This window comes from Talpa europaea (assembly GCF_964194135.1).
Source record: "Talpa europaea genome assembly, chromosome: 2".
Taxonomy (NCBI): domain Eukaryota; kingdom Metazoa; phylum Chordata; class Mammalia; order Eulipotyphla; family Talpidae; genus Talpa; species Talpa europaea.
The window spans coordinates 40,587,036-40,608,694 of NC_140068.1; the positions used below are offsets into that span (position 1 = coordinate 40,587,036).

The following is a 21,659-nucleotide window of genomic DNA, read 5'->3' on the forward strand; positions in this document are numbered from 1 at the left end:
TCATTATTTACCCTCTATAAATAAAGTGACAGGAAAAAATAACACATTCAGATAAGGCAACACTACATATTATACCTAGTAATTTTGCAATTTAAAGTAATACATGCTATACTTTGTCATGGTCTTTATATATATATGTATGTGTATATATATATATATATATATATATATATACACTTTTAATACACATACACACACACACACACACACACACTCACACCCCTCTGCTGGTCAGAGAGAAGAGGTTTTCTTAGAGCTTTGACATCTTCCACCTTACTTTCATTGCTTCAATCAAAGTTCCCACATCAAGAAAAAAGTTAAAAACAATAATAAGTATAGACCTTTTCCCTTGAAGGACGAATCAAAGTAAAAAATAAAAGTGTTAGGTTTTGCAAATATAAGTCAATTTAAACTGTATAAAAATCAACTTGTGACAAATTTTAACAAGTTTTGAATGTTTATATACATATATGTGTAGATAATATATATACATAAATTATATATTAACTATATATATATATATGTATATATTTATAAAGTCAGGAGTTTATGACATAAAGAATAAGATCAACTTTTTTTCAAATTATCTTATTTTAAAATGCCTACAATTTTTGTGTCTCTGAAAAGCATTAGAACAAGCCAAGAGGAAGACTAGGATTTGAAGAAGAAATGCAATGACTCAGACTGCAGTTTCCACTCAGAGAGTCCCTGTTTAGGGAAGAGAGCAGTAGCTGCATTACTGCTGCACAAGGATCTTTGTATGGAAGAGATTTTGAACTTGCCCAATAAATAAAAACCCCTGGGGCATGTGTTTACCATGATACCGTTTCTGTCTGCATTTGCTTCCTGCACTGAAGGGTCATTTGTTGGGGTTATGCTTGGAAAGTATAAAAACATTCCCAGTAAAATCATGGCATAATCATCTAGGTAGAACACTGGATGGAAGGAGAGAATTTGACACGCCCACTTCCTTCCTGGGGAAACTCTCCAATGTGTCTACCAGGGCTCCGTGCAGTAGAAGACACTGCAACCCACTCAGGGCCTGTAGTACTTTGCTACAGAACTGAACCCAAAAAAGCATCAGACCAGACCAAATGCCAGACTGGAGACGGCCTCCTCCTCTTAAATATAGCCTATGAACCAATCTTTCTAATGCCGAAAGGAAGTCCATACCCCCACACTGTGTATAAGGCCATTGTCCGGGACTGGAACCATTTCTTAGATCAGCTTCTATCATTACACAGAGAAAGAAGTACACACACACATATCCACACCCATTCACCCTTTCTTCAGAATTTGTATTTAAGTTGGGATTTCAATTTGACAAATGCTATGTGAAACAAGCTCCAGGCTGAGAAAATGAAGTCAGCTTCTCAGAAAAGAGCTCCACTCACTCTGAGCCAAATCTGCTCGAGCTGTTATTTGTACACAAGTGCCATCGCATTGATGAGAATTTGGAAGGCGGCACCGAAAACAGCATTTAGCCAGGGAGCATAATCCTTTACAGCTCTGTGGCGATTCCGCTTCAGCAGTGTTGGACCACCCAGGAGCCACTGGATGCATGGAGCATTTCAAGTTCGGCCTACTTTCCCATCAGTTTTCCCTTTGAAACTTTAAGCCTGTCAACCAGCACAATCTCAGACTGATCAGCAGACATGGGTAATTTCTTAGTCTGACATCTTGAGACACAGTCAAAATTCAAAGGGTAAATTACATATGAAAGGCAGTTGGTTTGGATTGAACTGTGACTGATGGCTTAGGAATAGTATCTGATTTTATAGTATTCTGTACTTCTAAAGCTGGTCATTACAGTAGCCTGCATACAGGACTCCTGGGACCATTTTATGTTATAGAACTTTTACTTGCCTGGGAAATTTATGTTGATGGACTACAGCTTTCCCATCCAGCCCTGCAAGCACATGTACATTTCTTTTTCTTTTTTTTTTTTAAATAATAAATTTTATTTTTATATTCCCCCATACAATTGCAAACCCCCCATTCTGACCCCAATCCCTCCCCTCCCGCCCTCCACCCCCCACATTTCTTTTTCATAAAGTTAATCTGGTGTTTTTATGAATTGTTTGTAGGAAATTCAAAGCTCAAGAAAGGGTCAACTGGCTCAGAAGGAAAGCATGGATACCATTAACCATGCCACTCAGCTTGTAGAGCAAGCCCATCATATGAGAGATAAAATCCAAGGTAAATAAATATATGTTCTCTATCCACGTTGCTGCAAATGGCATGAGTTTATCTTTTTTGATTGCTGAATAATATTCCATTGTGTATATATACCACATCTTCTCAATCCAGTCATCTATTTTGGGACATTTGAGTTGTTTCCAGGTTTTACCTATTTTAAATAATGCTGCAATAAACATAGGGGTACAGGTGTTCCTTTGAATCAATGTGTTTGTGTCCATTGGGTAGATTCCCTAGGAGTGGAATTGCCAGGTCATATGGCAGCTCAATTTTTAGTAGACTGAGGAACCTCTAGACAGCTTTCCATAGTGGTTGGACCAGTTTGCACTCCCATCAGCAGTGTAGGAAAGTTCCCTTTTCACCACATCCTTGCTAACATTTGTTGTTGCTTGTTTTTCTGATATGTGCCATTCTTACTGGTGTCAGGTGGTATCTCAATGTGGTTTTGACTTGCATTTCCCTGATTATAAGGGATGTTGAGCATTTTTTCATTTGCCTGTTGGCCATTTGCATTTCCTCTTTGGAGCAATGTCTTTTAAGTTCTTCTGCCCATTTCTTGACTGGATTGTTGAGTCGTGTGAGTTCTTTGTATATCTTTGTGATCAGTCCCTTATCAATTGACTGGAGCGCAAAGATTTTTTCCCAATCAGTGGGGTCTCTCTTTGTTTTGGTTAATGTCTCTTTTGCTGCACAGAAGTTTTTCAGTTTGATGTAATCCCAGGTGTTTATCTTTTCCTTGCTTTTCTTTGCTTTGTGTGATGAATCTTTAAATACGTTTTTGAGATGTATGTCTTGTAGTGTTTTACCTATATTTTCTTCTGTATATTTTATGGTTTCAGGAAGGAATTATGTTCAGTGAAATACGCCAAAGGAAAAAAGAAAAATAGCGCTTGGTTTCACTTATAGCAGGAATACAGGGGAACCAAATAAGACATCAGTGTATAAAAAAAAAATAACAGTACAAAGCACAACAAAGGAAAAACAGACAATTATAAATCAGAGACATCCTGCAGGGGAGGAGAAGGGAGAGGGATTAGAGGGAGGGAGGGAGGGCACAGGGGGACTGAGGTGATGGTGCACGGGTGCACTGGTGAAGGAAACTCTATGGGGACTACTATACCTGAGGGTAGGGGGAAGCAAATATTGTTTAAAAATGAACAATGATGTAAAAAATAAAATTATTGAAAAAAATGAAAAAAAAATAAATGTATGCTCTTCTGGTTCAGCTTAATGGCAAGCAATTAACAACCATTGAATAATGGCTACTGTTAGTGCTTACTCTGTACCATGAACTGTGGCTAGAATGTTTAAACTTATGTAGTCTTCACTACAAGTTTGTTTACCTGGCATTTCTGAGCACTCATCCTTACTCACCACTGTTTATTTTCAAGAATAAATATACAGAATCATTCCCTTTGCAGGCATTTCACAGAAGTAGCAAGATAGTGTGCCTTTCTGGCAGAGTCAATTGCATGCTTTGGTGTCTTTAAAATGCCATGGTTGAGTAGGAGTCATTTTTTTTTTTTTTATTTGCAGAGAAAACACTACCTTTAGAGTGGCAATAACTGCCCTCTAATCCAAATCACCCTAAAGTGTCCCAATGATGTTCTTTCTCAAGACCAGGCAGGAAACCTCCTCTGGTCCCTAATCCAGAAGGAAATCAGGGAGGGCGCTTGTGCTGTGAGGTTTCTTTGCCCTAAAGCATCATGGCAAATTTTACCTTTCCTCTTGGACCACTTCTTATTCATGTTCTAGCTTTTGAAGACTATCTTCAGCGCGCACTGAAAGCCAACCTTCAGTTTGCCAACAGAAAATAAGCAACTTCATTTGTTCCAAGATAAAGAGAATTTCCTTGGGTTACAGTCTACTAAGATGCAGTATTTGTATTTCCATAGTTTTTCTTATCCTACTATGAAGCACTAGATAACATCAAGTGTACCTCAAGGCACATTGGCAGTAAAGGAAGCCACAGTGGGAGATTCTTATCTTTATACAGAGGTTTAGGGGGTGTATTCCAAGCAAAGGGGTATATGGAGCCAAGATTATTCATTTTCTTTATTTCCTTTAGTGCCTATAAAACACAGTAAAAACAAATGCCATGCATTTCAAATGCTCCCACCTCACATTCTTTTTTTTTTTTAAGATTATTTATGCATACAAGAAGTAGAGTACAGGCCAGTGGTGTGGAGGGTGAAAGGATTCATCAGAGACAGAGCAGGGAACAGGACAGGCAGATTGACTGAAATACGCTGCTGAGGGGAACAGCAGGCAAGGCAGGAGAGGTCTGCTGTGCCATGTGGATCTCTCCCTGGCTGGGGATCGAACTCGTGCTGCAGTGGCTGCGGACAGCTTCATAGGTTGCATCTTAACCTCCTGTGCCACCAGGGAGGCCCCCCACCTCCCATTCTTACTATTTCACACTTTTACATCTATCAATGAAACATTACTTTCATATAACATGTTAGAGTTACCATTGACTTATTCAAAAAGGAACCTAGATTAGCTAGCTGACGTCCTCTAATTAAGAAATAAATGCCCCTCAGGCAGTAGATAGTCAGCATCCAAGTAAGCTATTCAGAGAAAATAATTCCCCTTTGCTTTTGTAACTCAAAATTTGATTCTAGGGTATTTTATTTGGAAAGAATCTAAACCCCCTTATTTGACCCTCTAATTATAGGAAAGTTGAAAATAGCTCAAAAGAAATGTAAATGGGAAACAATAATTTCCTTCATTTTTTTAACCTTATAAAAATAATGGTTTCCAAAGACCAAACAAAAATATTATTTCCCTTTCCTTTTTCTAATCTATACCAGAAATGGCTAAAACAAAATGGACCAAAATTGTAAATATAATATTTGCATCAAAATGCCAAAGAATTCAGTACTGTAAGAGCTAGGTCTGAGGAAAAAAAAAAAATCCATTTGGTTTATTTCAGGGGTTCATATTTTATAATTTTCTTTAAAAACAAACATTTAATCCCTTTATAAGCTTTTTCTTTAGCCCATTTTGTTTTTCCTGTAACTTTCTCAAAAATGGTTATAGCTTTAAAAACCTCTTCCCCCATTTCTCTCCCTCTGATAAGAAATTCAGGAATGCTATAATATATACCAATAGTGTGTCATTCCTTATTCCCAGACATTCCTAAAATAACATAAAATACAAGCCCTTTTCCTGGTTCTGATTTATGTAACCCTCTTGTTTTTTCACCCATTTTGCCTGTACAACCACACAGATCGTAGTAAGCCATAGACACTCAATTCCATTTATGCCAGGAGATAAAAATCTTCCTCCTGGAACTGCTGTAGGACATGATGGCAATTACATAACTTTTATCTGATCCCATGTAGAGGACGGGGGAGTCAGAGAACTATTCATGTCTACTAGTATTTAGACAATTCATTTAATTCTGAGCCTCAGAAATCTCTTTAGTTTTCAAATACTCCATCCTGCTGATGGAAATGAGGTGAAAATCACCCAGAGGTAAAAAGGCATAATCTTGACAAGCAGTCATACTGCAAAAAGCAAATCGAATTGAGATAGCTATATGTCTCTCTATATGTAAGCACTCACACCATACTATAACGCATCTCTAATTAAATCATTCTGTGGGGCAATCCAAAAGACCCTCTTGAATACCTGTCAATATTCTCTCATTTTTGCTTAGAACCTTGATCAAATTCTTGGCTAAAATACAATTAATATCTCCAATGCATCCTACATACAATAGGCTATGTGTTTTATATAATAGGTTGTTCAAAGACTCCAGATTTGTTAGCATTAATTAGCATTCTCAACTCACTGTGGAAATCACCCACAGCTGGCATCAGGGGTAGGCTCTGCATTACTTCCATTCCCTTTCTGAAGACTTCAAATGGGGCCAGATCTTACCCTAAGATTGCCCACCTGCATCTACGCAGGTGTCTCTTTTTCTCAGCAAACCTTCCCCTTTCTAAATGCAGCACTCTGCCTGCCTATATCTATGTAGAAGTCTTTTTTTTTAATTAATTTATTTATTTATATAAGCACTGGGTACAGTCAGAAGCACGGGAGGGTGAGAGAATTCACCAGAGCCAGAGAGGGGAACAGGACAGGCAGACAGACGAAATACACTGCTGAGGGGAGCAATGGGCACGCCAGGAGAGGTCTGCGTGCCCTGTGGGACCCTCGCAGGCAGCCGGGGATCAAACCGGCGCTGCAGAGGCTGCGGACAGCTTTGCAGCCCAGCACTCAACCGCTGCACCACCAGGGGAGGCCCTATGTAGAAGTCTTTTTCCCCTTCAGTTTCCTTAATAAACTTGCTGTGTGCTGCTGAAAAAAAGGGGGTGGGGGGGTGACACCAAGTGGGAAGCAGAGAAGTGGTGTGGTTTGCTTAGGTTTACTTTCTCCCTGAAATATTTGGTGATCTCCAGGGTCAACCCATTTCCAAAGCATGAAGCTCAATATGCTTTGAGTGAAGCTCTTTTTCCACGGTGGGATCAGCACTGCCCATTGTCCTCACTGACGTGTGATTTCAGTGGCAAAAAATGTAAAATACCCTGTCATCTCTCTCTCTCTTATTTCTCTCATTGTTCTTTCCTTTCAGAGATCAATCAGAAGATGCTCTATTATGGAGAGAAGCAGGAACTTAGCTCTGAGGAAATCTCTGAGAAGCTGGTGTTGTCTCAGAAGATGCTAGAGGAGATTAGACACCGTGAACTATTCTACACCCAACGGGAGCTTGTGGATGAGGAGGCAGATGAAGCCCATGAATGTAGGTGTATGCAATGTGTAATGCCCAGCACATGTCTGCCTTCTTTGTGAGGCCTGGAGAGGACAAAGAGTCTCAAGGCAACATTTGGTAAAAGCAGCACATTCCCAACATTCAGAGCTATTTAGAACTTATATTTGACAGGGAATCAGAATTATGAGATCCAGGCTCAATCTTGAACTTTTGAGGCACAACTGAGATTCCATAGGGACTCTACAGAACCTTTAGTCCTGAGATGAAATTGGGACTTAGCAGTTGATAAAAATATTTAAAACAGGGAGAAGAAGGCTAAGGGAACCAATTCCTGGAATAGTAAGAGAAATCTTGAGAGGAAAAATAAAGCTACAAACCCAGAAACCTAATGAAATCTATAAATGACTTAATGACTTTTAACTCTGAACCTGCTATAGTGCCTTTAGTGATGAAAGTAAGCAACCAATACAACCAATAGTGACCCTATAACTTGGTCACTGTATAAATAATCAAAAACCAACAATCCACTCTAAATGTATTCATTTAAAACAATAACCATTTGTCTGTTCTTAATCTTACGGGCCAGGATTTTGGACTGGACAGCTCCTCTCTGCTCCATATGACATGGGCTTAGCTCACTCAATGTCTGGGGCCTTCACTGGAATGACTGGGTCTCATACTGCACGTGGGTGTCACCCTGAAGGAGACTTGCCCAGATGTTCATGTAGTGATAGCCTTTGAAGAGGGTAAGATGGAAAATGAAGGGTCTCTCAAGTCTTGGAACTCAATGAAATCTTTACCCATCCTATTTATGAAGACCAGTCCAGAGACAGGTGATAAGAAAGCAGACTCCATTTTTGATGGAGAAAAATTACAAAGAATTTGTGTCCATTTTAATCTATACAATCAACAAAAGAGATCACAGATATACATATTTTGCATATTACACATTTTAACTTATAACATTAAGTGAATCAATAATTGAAATCATAGTAGTTATTGACCCCACCTCTAGATTTTGTTATTCAATGCATTAATAAAGAAGTACATATACTATTATATTGCCAACTTTTTTTTAAATATATTGGTCTCTTTTTTCATTCTGTGGCATTTGTGTTTAAAAATATTTTAAGAAGGGGTTGAAGGCTTTACTAGATTGCAAAAGGAGCCCATGAAACAAAAAGGTTTAGAACACATCTACATAGTTATTTTCCTACAATTGTCACTATCAACTTCCGCTAACGGTATTATGATACTCTGAAGACTATTCTTCTTGACATAAAAGCAAATTGCAATAGCAAAAACAAAAAGTCTTGAATTAATAAGAAGTAAAGTACAAACCTTAGACCCCATTTCTTTCTTTTTTAAATACCTTTTATTTTATTTTTTAAGATTTATTTATTTATTTGTTTATTTATTTATACAAGCACTGGGTACAGTCAGAAGCGCAGGAGGGTGAGAGAATTCACCAGAGCCAGAGCGGGTAGCAGAGCAGGCAGAAGGACTGAAGTACACCGCTGAGGGGAGCAGAGGGTGGCAGGAGAGGTCTGCGTGCCATGTGGGACCCTCCTCCGGTGGCCAGGGAGCAGCTGGGAATCGAACCAGTGCTGCAGAGGCTGCGGGCAGCCTCGCAACCCAGTGCTCAACCACTGCGCCACCTCGGAGGCCCATTAAACCTCATTTCTAAGGAGGATGAGGTCAACAGTCAAGAAAGCTGGAGCTCTGAGGTCACAGGCAGAGGCTTCCAAGACCCTTGTCTACTTTAACAATTATATCTCCCATTTAACCCTCTTCTACCTACCGAATGCATTTTCAACCATTTTCTTTACTCAGTAAAGAAACTATATCTTTTGCTCACATTAATAAGAAAAAAATACAGGACCTTAGCAAGACAGACTGATATTTCCTGGAGAAAATAGAATTAAGGTATATTGCCAATGCATGTACCTTTGGTCAAAGAATTTAAGACACATACCAAATTTAAGAATTTATCATTGCCATGTAATTTTCTTTCCACCCAAAGTAATGATTTTGGTTTTACCTAAAGGAACTAACTAGAAACAGTTGTCTGCAGAGGATCCAGAGAGTAAGTGATTGTGAACATCATTTGTCAGTAACGGAAAAGATTTATTTTTATTATTTTTAATAGTAAGACTTACTATCAATATATCCAAAACTCCTTTATTTGACAAAATAATTAATAACCTGGGTAATAATAAGCATAATATAATGGCATGGTTTCAACATAAAACATAATCTCAGTGGGAAAACTAATCAAACCTTTCTTTTTGCTGAGTATTGTCCAGGAACTCAAATCCTACAAAAAAGCATTATTTTTCTTCAAATATAAAATGTAAGGCTATTTTTGTGAACAATATTAATCTCTATTGCTGAAGGAGGCATAGTCAGACACGTTTGTATGTTTGCCAAATGCTGGATGGAGGAGATAAGAGAAGCCCAGATGAGACTCTATATCTTTTCTTCCTAGTGTTGAGCCAGGCTGAGAGTTGGCAGCGACTCTACAATGACACTCGCTCTCTGTTTCCTGTTGTTCTGGAGCAACTGGATGACTACAATGCTAAGCTGTCAGACCTCCAGGAATCACTTGACCAGGCCCTTGACCGTGTCCGGGATGCGGAAGACATGAACAGGGCTACAGTGGCCAGGCAGCGGGAGCACGAGGTATAGTGCTCACTAATTAAAAATGCATTTCAGGCATAGACAATGTCAAATTAAATCAAGAAGGAAAGCTGATATACAATTTTTTAATACCAGTATATTTAAATATTTATTTTTTTTAGATACTTGCACTTTTTGACACAGTAGTTGTTAATTTGTGTGTGCATGTAAAATCTAGTTGAAACTTTCTAACGGTTTAGTTCTTGCAATAATAAGAACTTAACTGTACCTGGGGATTGTGTCCATGTATGTAGGTATGTTGCTTCTCCAAGTGAGTCAGATAATCTGTTTCGATATGTGACTAATACTGAGCAGGCTGAGCTTGAATACTGGAGCATGCTGAATAGTGCTAACAATGTGATTTTCTTAGTTATTAGTTTCTGAGACTTTCTTTTATTGAAATTGACATTTTCTATGGATATATCTTCACTGGTTTCAAAGTTAATTGTATTCATCTCTGTCTAACTACATGTAAGTGGGGGAACTTGGACGATGCTGTTTTCTAGCTATTGCAAATGAACTTATCATGCAGTGCTACTTTCACATAACTTGAAGTGTGGTTATGACCTCAGGGTGTTAGCAACATTCCCATAAGGAAACCCAGATACTAGGCAAAGGGGTCATATCTCGGACTCTGCAAAAGGAAACTGCTCTGAGAGAGCTAACTAATACAAACCTTTTTTTTTTAACTTCCCTTCCTTAGATATTTTAATATACCTGCTTTAAAACATAGCTTTTTGTGTGGTGATAAGAATAATTAACCCCAGATAGTCATATTATATTAAGCTTGATGGGTATAGAGGAAAAATTGATTTTTTTTAATGTTCTTGCATTAAAAGATGTTCCAATGGGATTCTTTTCTGTTCCTTGACCTTTCTCTTCCCTGTAGCAATGTGTTTAGAGAATATGAGTTCCATGCTTCCTTCCCACTAAATCAGGAAAGGCTGCAGGGAGTAATAAAGGATGTTACAGTGAACTTAGAAAGCTTTAAAATACGTTCCATAGCTAGTCTATAATTATTTCCATGACATCCTAGATGATATGATAGCTTACATATTTCAACTCCAATTTAAATAACCATTTTTAAAGTAACTTCAACGCATTTTGATTCACATCACTTTTCCCTCCTAAAATTTCATACTGTGTTGCTTTCAAATACCGAACACATTTGAAGCTCCATAATATTTCTTCAAGAATCACAACATCCCTGTCTTTAGAATCCAAAGAGGAGTATAAAAATTAAGTCATTTATCAAAAACTCTATTAGAACTTAGACAATTTCTGTTCTCATAAAGTCTGATGACCTAACATATAGCTCAGAGTGCCATGCAGCAAGATCACATCTTATGCTTTGACAACAGGGCCATTTAAAAATTGTAAAGGGACTATAACATTGTTTTATGTGTGTTTTCTTCCTGCTGAAATGAGCCATTCATGCCTGGTTCAAAGTTAGCACATAATAAATGCTTTTTTGAATTAATTCATTTCCTACTACTGTAAACATTGGCCTTACATTCAATCCTATACCCTTAGACTCACTTTGCATTTATGGAGAAGAGTCCAGGGTCCTCTTTGGATAGTTGACTCTTTTGAGATGATGATATTGGAGATGAAGTACAACTAAGTATTTCAAAGCTCCCATAGTACTTACTTTTGTTATCTCCACATTTAAAAAGAAACAGCATCAGTCTGGTAGAGTTTCCCAAAGTCACACTGCTTTCAGGTGGTGGTGTTAGGATAGGAACTTGAATTCATACGAATGCAGTGACCACAAGTTGACATGTGCCACTCACCCTGGTGCTTTATCTGAAGTGAACTTCTCTCTCTCCCCTGACTTCCTTCCTGTAGAAACAATACGGGAGAGTAGGTGAGCAGGTGGAAGGAGTGAACACTTCTCTGCAGACGTCTTCAGACTCTCTGGAAATTTCTTATCTGACCCTATCAGAATTTGATGATATAATAAAGGTAAGGACCCATGTGTGACTTGCTCAGGTTTGTATTTATAGCATATTGGGTCAGTGACTCAGTGTCATGAAGAATAATCAAATCCAATTCAAACCTATCAAGTCAGCTGACGTAAAAATAAGGCCAGAAGACTTTTTTTCAGTTTCTTTCCTTATACAGTAGCTACTAGTCATATATGGCTACTCAATTTAAATTTAGATTACTTAAAATGAAAAAAATTTAAACTTTACTTCCTCAGCCACATTAGCCACATTTCAAGTGCTCAATAGTACCACATGTGTCTAGTGGCAGCTATATTGGACAGCACAGATACCATTACAGAAAGTTCTATTCGAAGTACAAATCTATGTCCATCCTACTCACTCTTTACTCATTAAACTGTGTGTTTAATAAAGCTTGCATTCAAAATCAATAAATGGGGCCTCCCCGGTGGCGCAGCAGGTTGAGCGCAGTGCTGTGAAGATGTTCGCAGCCTCTGCAGTGCTGGTTCGATTCCTGGCTGGCCAGGGAGATTCCCACATGGTGCGACAGACCTCTCCTGTCACCCCCGCTACTCCCCTCAGCAGTGTATTTCAGTCAGTCTGCTGGTTCTGCTCCCCACTCTGTCTCTGGTGAATCCTCTCACCCTCCCTCGCCTCTGGCCAGTACCCCAACTCTTGTATAAATAAATAAATCTTTTTTAAAAAAATCAATAAATGTCACATTTATAAAGCAGAAATTTTCCATAAAATGCAGTGAGCAAAGCCTTCCTGAGATTACTCTTAGCTCATTTTTACTACCTTCGAATGGATATCATTTCAAAGTTATCTGATCACTATCTTATCCTTTGATAATTTCAGCACCAAATTTCCTCTTTTCTCCTCTATCCCCATTCCCATCACTCTCCTTGGTAACATCAAAATCCAAATGGATGAGCTAACCAGCTCTCAGGCCTTCATCTCCTTGAATTGTGTCCAACAAGCTTTTCTTCCAGTTCACCTCTATTATCAGTCCCATGCCCATACCCACGTCTTGCCTTCATTATTGGTACTTCCTCCCAAATCGTAGTTTCAAGTACCTCTCTCCTTGAATTCTATCTTCTTAACTCACTTACACTAGAATGCCCTTCCCAACAGTTCTCTGGCCCCATTGAAACCTTCTTCATCTCATTTACCTCACTCCTCAAAAATCTTCTCCTTCCTACTTAAATGGCTAAAAATATCAATATAATATAATCATTCTTTGCAAACACCCTTATCTTCCATATCTATCTATTCCCCTTTGATACTCACCTGAGTATTCACATCCTCAGTGAAGTCAAACATCCCCAGTCTTGTGACCAACCAGAGTAGCCAACACAACTGGCAGAGAACTCACCTCTCCATCTATCATTTTCAGCTAGTAATTTTCTTCTTGCTTTACTGGAACATAAACATCTCCCCTCATCTTTCTTCCTCAAATCTGCCAAATCTACATCTATATTGCCCTAGTCGATCCCACTGAATCTCATGGCTTTAAAAAACAATTACCTGCAGCTCAGGATTCTACCTCCAGCTCAGATACCTCCACTGAATTCCAAACTCCTCAATCCAAATGCTTAATGTTTTCAAATAAAACTCCGTGTGGTATATAGCAAAATCACAGTTTCATCTACCACTTACATGTGTAATAGGCATATCAAACATAACATGTCTTGAATAAAACCCTTTTTCCTAGTCTCTCCTGTCTCAGAAAGTGCCACAACCCAATAGCTCAAATCAAAGCTCTAGGGTCATTCTTGACTTTTCCTTTTCCTCACTTTCATTTCAGCAAAATATGCCTGCACTATGTCCAAAACAGATCCTGATTTCTACCCCTACCCTCTTCTCTACTGTTACTCTTTTATCTGAGTCACCTCACCTCCAGGGCAGACTGCCATGAAAGCCTCCAGCTCATTATTTGCCTCCACTCTTGCCCTCAAGGCTCATGCAATAGCAGAACAATCTTTTAAAATCAGATCAGATTACATTATTTCTCTTACATATAACCTGCAGTGACCTTTAATGTAAGAAACAAGCTTGTCTTACTATATGTCTCATGAGGCTGTAAGTGACCTGAATCTAGCCCAGGTCTCTGACCTTATACTACACTCTCTCCCTCACCCACTAAATTCAAGCCCATGCCTCTTTGTTACACTCCTACTCCACTTTATTTTTCAAACACACCATACTTTTTCTTGCCTCAGGAGGACCTTTGCAACCGCTATCCTCAGATCTTCAAAAGACTGATTGTGAACATTTAATCCAAGTGGGTCTCTTATCTTCAATCACTCTCCAACCCATTTACCTTTTGTATTTCATTCAAAATAGTTTTTATTACCTGAAATTAGCTTGCTAACTTATTTGATTTGTCATTATCCATATTTTCTCACTGGACTGTAAATTAGTTGAGAGTAGAGACTGTGTTTATAACTATGTATTCTATCTCTTGTAAGAATGCTTGTCACATGGTAGACACCCAATGAATATTTGTTGACTGAATAGAGGAAAAGTAGAATGTCAACAGTACTTTATCTGCCTATATAATTAAAAACAATTTTTATTTTAAAGTGTTTCCTCAGATGACCAACCTAATGTTAGAGGCTTAAAACTGTCTCCATAAAAACAAATCCTATGTGCTAGGATCTGTGTTATATTCTGGAAATTCAAGAATAAATTAAACATAGTTTCTGCCTCCCAGGATTGTATGTTCTGGTGAGTGTAATACTCAAGTGAAAGGATTAGCATGATGTGATGGGTGGATAAAAGAAAATATGTGGCAACACTACGCTATTTTGGGGAGATTGGAGATTGATTCATAAAGGAAGTGATATTTTAGCTGAATTCAAAATATAAATAAAAATTTTCCAGATGGATCAAACAGAAGAGAAAGGAAAGGTATTCCAGACAAGGAAAATGTATATGCAAGGACCAGAGCCAAAAATAATAATGGAACTTAAAGTCAACAATCGGTCAGGTTTAGACCATGGAGTATAGTGGGATGGGAGGTAGTAAGAAATGATGAAAATGATGAGAGAGGAGGGGTCAGTGAATGAAACCATGTTAAGTAATTGGATTTGAGCCTACAAAGCAATTGGCTGATTTTAAGACAGGAAATAGCATGATCAGATATGCTTAAAAGAAAAATCACCATTCCTGTATGTTAGTAGAGAATGCATTAGACGACTGAAAGACTGGGTTCTAAGAGAGCAAGCAGTAAGAGAGAGGACAGAGCTAAGTCCTGAGGAACACCAAATGTTATGTTTTCCTTTCTAGTCAGTGTTCATTCCTAGGAGACCTGGAATGGTCAGTGTCCCAGAAGCTAAGTGTATTTAGCTTCATTTATTTTGTTTTCAGATCAGAGATGGCAGTGCATGTCTGAATGCCAAGGAAGCAATCAGTAGAGGAGAAGGATTTGAAGATGCAAGCGAAATAGACTTAACCTGAAATTTACTGAAGGAAGAATAGATATTATCTTTTGATGCTTCCAGGAAAATATGCTTTAAATTCTTTTTTTATAAAGATTTATTTATTTATGCATACAAACCTGGGGTATAGGCCAGAGGTGCGGGAGGGCAAGAGGATTTTCCAGAGACAGAGTGGGGAACAGAACAGGCAGACTGACTGAAAACACTGCTGAGGGGAGCAGTGGGTGAGACAGGAGAGGTCTGCTGTGCCATGTGGGTATCTCCCTAGCTGGCTGGGGATCAAACTCATGCTGCAGAGGCTGCAGATAGCTTCATAGTGCTGCGCTTAACCCCTTTTACCACCAGGGAGGCCCGCTTTAAATTCTTCTAAATTATCAGAGACATAATGCCGGGGAGGAGAAGGGAGAGGGATCAGAGGGAGGGAGGGAGGAACACAGGGGACTGAGGTGATGGTGCACAGGTGCATAGGTGAAGGAAATTCTATGGGGACTACACCTGAGGGTGTGGGGGGAAACAAATATTATTTATTTTTTTAAAGATTTATTTATTTATGCATACAAGAGCTGGGGTACAGGCCAGAAATGCGGGGGTGGGGGGGGGCGCGGATAAGAGGATTCGCCAGAGACAGAGTGGGGAACGGAACAGGCAGACTGATTGGAATACACTGCTGAGGGGAGCAGCGGTCAAGATAAGAGAGGTGTGATTCGCTGTGTGGGTTTCTCCGTGGCTGGCCGGGGATCGAACTTATGCTGTGGAGGCTGCAGATTGCTTCATAGTGTGGTGCTTAACCCCTTGCACCACCAGGGAGGCCCGAAGCAGATATTATTTAAAAATGAACAATTAGGTAAAAATTAAAAAATAAAAATAAAATAACTTCTTCTAAATTAAATTCATTTAAAAAATATTTTCTTTAGAATGTATCAGGGATTTATGCTGAAATAGATGGAGCCAAAACTGAACTACAAGGAAAGTTATCCAACCTGAGTAACCTCAGCCCTGATTTAGTCCAAGAAGCTATTGACCATGCACAAAACCTTCAACAAGAGGCTGATGAACTGAACAGGTAACATCCTAGGTTTGGAATGCAAATATCTACATAGGCTGACTCAGGTATCTTTATTCCAATTTCACATGCCAGAATTACTGGGATCCAGGTTAGCAAGTTGCTATTAGGGTTGGATTTGTTTCTTGGTTGCTTGGTCAGTCGATCATTGCTCATTATTATTGCTTTGAGGAGACAATTTTTAATCATAAAAAAATCTGTCAGATTAGAGAACTGTGTTGGGGGGGGGGGATTCTATTCCACAGTTATTAATGGGATGACCTAATGCATTTTGGTAAAGGCAAAATGCCTTTATATTGGTCTAAAGGCAGAAGTTATATATCAAAACATATCAATAAAACAGATCTCTTTACATCTGATTCTAACATCATCATCTATTTATTTCATAGACAGCATTAGCTTTCCACAACCAAGTATCTTAAATAAAGCTGGCTGGAAGCTGGCAACACATCTGACTTTGGTAAATACTCTAGATACTCCACTGCACCTAGCAGGAACTATTTGAGTTCAACACCTATTAAGGGAAAATCAATTGACAATTTTCCTCACAGCATCTAGAAGCAAGTCATGCACCCTTTGGGCACTCAATGTAATTGAAATGTACTGAAAGGTTGGATTTGAATTCATGACCCTGAAATAATAGCTAAATAACATGATAGCTATAGAGAAAGTCTACAAATCTGGTAATTAAAGATAAGGAACAATAAAAGTCATGAACAAAATAAAAGCCAATATTAACTTCTGTTCAAAACTTAAGTCACTTTTTATTTCTGATTACCAAAATTTTCAAGCATCCTTCCATATCTCCTAAAAACTGAGAGAGAGAATAAAAGAATGAGAGAGAAAATGTGTCTGGGAGGCTGGGGGAGAGACAGAGAGATCAGTCATGAAAAATCTTGTGAGATGGATTTATATTTAACTCAGTTATGCCCCCAGAAAGTGTGCTTTTGATAGCCAATAAAATGGAGTTTAGATAAATACTGTTTTGACAATATGCTGTATTTGGTAGAATATTGTTCTTGAGATCCATCCTGACTCTCCTTATCACCCTTTTATAATTCTAGTAACTGCTTCCCACTGATACTTCCCCAAACATACCTTCTCTAAACCCTTCTTTGCATGAATACAAGGAAGAGAGTCCCTGTGACCCCAGAAGTATTAAAACCAAGTGCTGAGAAAGGCTCCATTTCCCAAGGAAGTAAGGAGAAGTAACGACAGGTTTATTTATTAACAGGAATTTGCACAGTTCAGATATGAATGGGCTGGTCCAGAAGGCTTTGGATGCTTCAAATGTCTATGAAAATATTGCCAATTATATTAGTGAAGCAAGTGAATCAGCAGAATTGGCTTTGAACATCACTGACCGAATTTACGATGTGAGTATTACCTTATTTTAAAATTCATCTATATTTTGCCTTTCCCCAAATTAATGCCTTTTCTGTTTTCTAATGTCATTTTTTGAGCTTCTGATACAAATAGTAGAAAGGGAAGAACTAAGAAAAGTTCATTTTATTTATCTTATGAAGTAGTGCAAGTTCTTTAAAATGTGCCACACTCCAGACAACAAATGCCAAGTCCTTTGACAGCTTTCAAAAGCCAAAAGCCCCTGACTAATACATAGTAAAACTACTTCCTGCTGATAGACAAGATACTTTATGCATTTACTCAAATTTTTTCAACCCCCAAATTATTTATTGAAGGGCTTCTACATGCCAAGTACTATTGTGAGTCCCTGGCCAGCATTGTTTTAAGCTCACTGACTTTTCCTCAGAAAAAGCATTAATCTTGAAAATGCCAAGGACATTATTCTCCCATGTTCACATTTGGCCTTGATGTTGAGATATGAAAATGCTGCTGTATGAATTTTGCTCTGGTGTTTAACAGATAAACTAAGTCATTTAAATCCAGAAGTCGTAAAAAAAAAGATGATTTCTTCTGCTGTTAATCTTACTCTCTTTGCACCCAATTCCTCTGTAGGCTGTGAGTGGGATTGATACTCAAATCATTTACCACAAAGATGAAAGCGAGAACCTCCTCCGTCAAGCCAGAGAACTGCAAGCAAGGGCAGATTCTAGTAAGTATCCTCACTTTCCTACCTTCCTTCTCATTTATAGCTACTTCCTTTCACACAGTACTTCTGCATGTACATAGGATTCAATTTTAGGATTAAGGAATAAATGATATTTCAATTGAATAATGTTAATAGTTTCTGTTCAGAGTCAGGATATTTAAAAAAGCAACAATTGGATATGTTTAAGTAAAGTGTGATTTAAAAAAATTTTCAAGTACTGAAATAGTGTGGAGACACATATTTATTCAAGATATGATGAATAGTCTTGTGAATTAAATTGACAAATTCCTAGTAATTTCCCATAAATACCAATTTTTAAGATGATAATGCTATAAAATACATTAAATACTAAAACTATAATACATATAATTAAATCTTTCTTGCAAAATTCAGAAGTCTCTTTAAATTTTTACCTTGAAGGGATGGATCCTCTCTGTGAGAATCAGGAGGTCATAATAACACAGAACCTTCTGGTTATATGCACTTTCTTGTGGCTAGTGTTATACATTATTTATGGTAATCAGGGCAAATCTAATGACCATATGGAAAGAAACCTTTCCAAAAGCCAGTTTTTGCTCCTCCTAAAGCAAGCTCCGTCCTAGAGTGAGGATGAAAGAAAATAAAATCATTTTAGTCAATTTTGAATCTTATGAATTATTATTAAAAACAATTGAATTAACTAAGAATTTCAACCAACATTGCTTATTGCTGAGCTGATATCTCATTCTTAAAGATATTCAGGTATTGACTAATGAGATCTCAAATCCATTATCTAGGTTCTAACTTTTCCCTAAAGGCAAAGATCAAATTGGATACTAAAAATTTCATGTAATTTCATAAAAGCATTTAATTGCAAATCTAACCATGCATCTTCTTTTAAGTGTTACTATATAGAGAAGAAATGCATTTTGTTTTCCAGATGCAGGATATTTAAATAATTAACATAAATCAACTCTGTTTTATATTTTCTGGATAAACAAAGGCAATAAAAAATGTTATTTAGATTCTCTATTCTAATCAATTTATGTCTAATCAGTTTATTGTATTAGTCTAATTTCAACAGTCTTTAGAAAAGAAATAGGAAATTAGTGATAAAGAATTGGCATACTAATAGAAAATATTTTAAAATAAGTGCTGCCATATTTGTATATTGCTTTTGTTTCTTGTGATATGAAGACCAGAATATGTGGGTCTTCATGACATGGTGACATATATTTTTTTCTACTTGATCATTTGTAATGTGTTTTCTCAGTCTTGTCATTATAAAGTTATTAAGCCTCATGAAAGTGACTTTTCTATTCAGAATAGTCAAGTGACTTTTCAATTCTTTTCTTTCTTTCTAATGAAAGCTCTTCGAAGTCTCACTTTTTTTTTTTTAAGATTATTTATTTATTTATATAAGCACTGGGTACAGTCAGAAGCGCGGGAGGGTGAGAGAATTCACCAGAGCCAGAGCGGGGAGCAGAGCAGGCAGAAGGACCGAAGTATCCTGCTGAGGGGAGCAGCATGTGGCAGGAGAGGTCTGTGCACCATGTGGGACCCTCCTCCGGTGGCTGGGGAGCAGCTGGGGATCGCACCGGCGCTGCAGAGGCTGCAGGCAGCTTCTCAACCAGCGCTCAACCGCTGCGTGACCAGGGAGGACCCCGAAGTCTCACATTTTATGTGCAGATAAATCTCTGAACACTTTGCGTATCTGATCACTTATTTCATGATCTGGTTCAGTTAAATTCCTTCATATATTTATCAACAAAAGGGATACCTGCAGGGTGTAAGGACTGTGTGACTCGGGACTTGATTGACCTTATTCATGCACATGCTTGTGGCATGAATTCAGATTTTCAATTTGAATCATATTCATCTACTGGACTACATTATAATTTCAGATTACTGTTAATTGAACTCAGTTGTAATGAAATTTCATATTACTATTAATTCATTTCCAAATAACTTTCTATTACCAGTAACCTTTTTTACCATGCTTGACTTGTCTTCATTATTTATATCAAATAGTTAACAATCTAAAATAAAGTCAGGAAGCTCTTGTTTAAAGGAATCTGCCACTGATTTAACTTGTAAAGTGAAAAATGTTAATGTCAGATCATAATTTCCAAATTGGACACATTTTTATTAAACTATTCTTATAAACATCCAACCTAAAATGGATTTTCTTTCTCCTATTTTGAGCAAAGTTTCCAAATACATAAAAATTCAGTTTTAGGCTATGCACAACAATTAGAAATTAACTTTTAAAAATAATACCATTTGCAGCTACATAAAAAAACTTGAAATAAAATCTGATGAACAATGCTAAGATCTCTACACATGAAGTTATAATACATAACTAAAAGAAATTAAATATCATCTAAATAAAGATCAAACTGAAATTTTAGTTCTAAAGAAGAATAAATTAAAACTACATTAAGTAGAAGACACAAATTTATAAAAATGATCATTTTCCCAAATTTATCTTTAGACTCAGTGTGGTATCAATTGAAGTGTCAGAACTCTATGTAAATATACAGGATGGTTCTAGAAATGTTATGTAAATAGGGGGCAGGGAAGCATAGTCAGCACAATCTTGAAGGATAAAAATAAAGCTGGAGGCCCTCCATGGTGGCACAGGGGTTAAAGTCTCAACCCTATCAAGCTATCACCAGCCACTGCAGCATCAGCATGAGTTGGATCCCCTGCCAGGGATCTAACCCACATGGCACAGCAGACCTCTCCTGTCTCGCCTGCTGCTCCCCTCAGCAGTGTATTTCAGTAGATCTGCCTGTTCTACTCCCCACTCTGTCTCTGGCGAATCCTCTCACCCCCTACACCTGGCCTATACCCCAGTTTTTGTATGCATCAGTAAATAAAAATAAATCTTTAAAAAAAAATAAAGCTGGAAGACTTCAATTTATATCAAGAGTTACAAATCTACAGAAATCAAGACAGATATAAATGAAATTTAAAATTTATAATACTGATCATTTCTTTTGAATAAAGTTTAAAAATAGATACTACTAACAGATGGAGATAGAATTCAGAGTAGTGGTCCTCTCTGGATAATCTTAGAGAACGCAGAGAGCCATGAAAGTGTTAATAATGTTTTTCTTTACATATTATGCAGTAATTTGTGAAAATTCATCAAGCTGTGTGCTTATAATGTGTGTTTTAGTGACTAAAATTTTATTAACAGTTCAGAAAAATGGATTTATTCTTATATAAACAGTCATTGCCACAAATAGAGATCAATCTTTTCAGCTTTTTGTAAATGGTGTTCCTAGGTGTCATTTGTCACAGCAGCACTTCATTTTCTAATCAAAGAAATTAGCCATTAATTCTATAGCTTTTATGAGTAAATTTATGGCATCCTAAATCCCTCCCCAAACTGTTACCAGTTTCCTGCCGTTCTATACCTCATAATTGAAAGGCCACTTTTCAGAATTAGTGTTCTATGTTCAGATCAGACTCAGAATACTATTGCAGATAACTCCATGGCCCAATAAGAATTTTCCTTGTGGACACGTTTTCCCTGCATCTTGGTCCCATG

General features: G+C 37.7%; 1 protein-coding gene across 2 annotated transcripts in view; it reads left to right on the forward strand.

The window, feature by feature from the left end:
* The window catches only part of LAMA4 (laminin subunit alpha 4), a gene marked incomplete at its 3' end in the record, with an annotated part of 134,822 nt that overhangs the window by 70,925 nt on the left and 42,238 nt on the right, over window positions 1-21,659 (forward strand). For both annotated transcript variants that reach the window (XM_084227763.1, XM_084227764.1), the window contains exons 9-15: window positions 2,088-2,199; window positions 6,782-6,949; window positions 9,408-9,601; window positions 11,447-11,563; window positions 15,902-16,050; window positions 17,285-17,426; window positions 18,028-18,124. In XM_084227763.1, coding sequence (XP_084083889.1) covers window positions 2,088-2,199; window positions 6,782-6,949; window positions 9,408-9,601; window positions 11,447-11,563; window positions 15,902-16,050; window positions 17,285-17,426; window positions 18,028-18,124 — 979 coding nt within the window. The remainder of the gene's footprint in view (window positions 1-2,087; window positions 2,200-6,781; window positions 6,950-9,407; window positions 9,602-11,446; window positions 11,564-15,901; window positions 16,051-17,284; window positions 17,427-18,027; window positions 18,125-21,659) is intronic.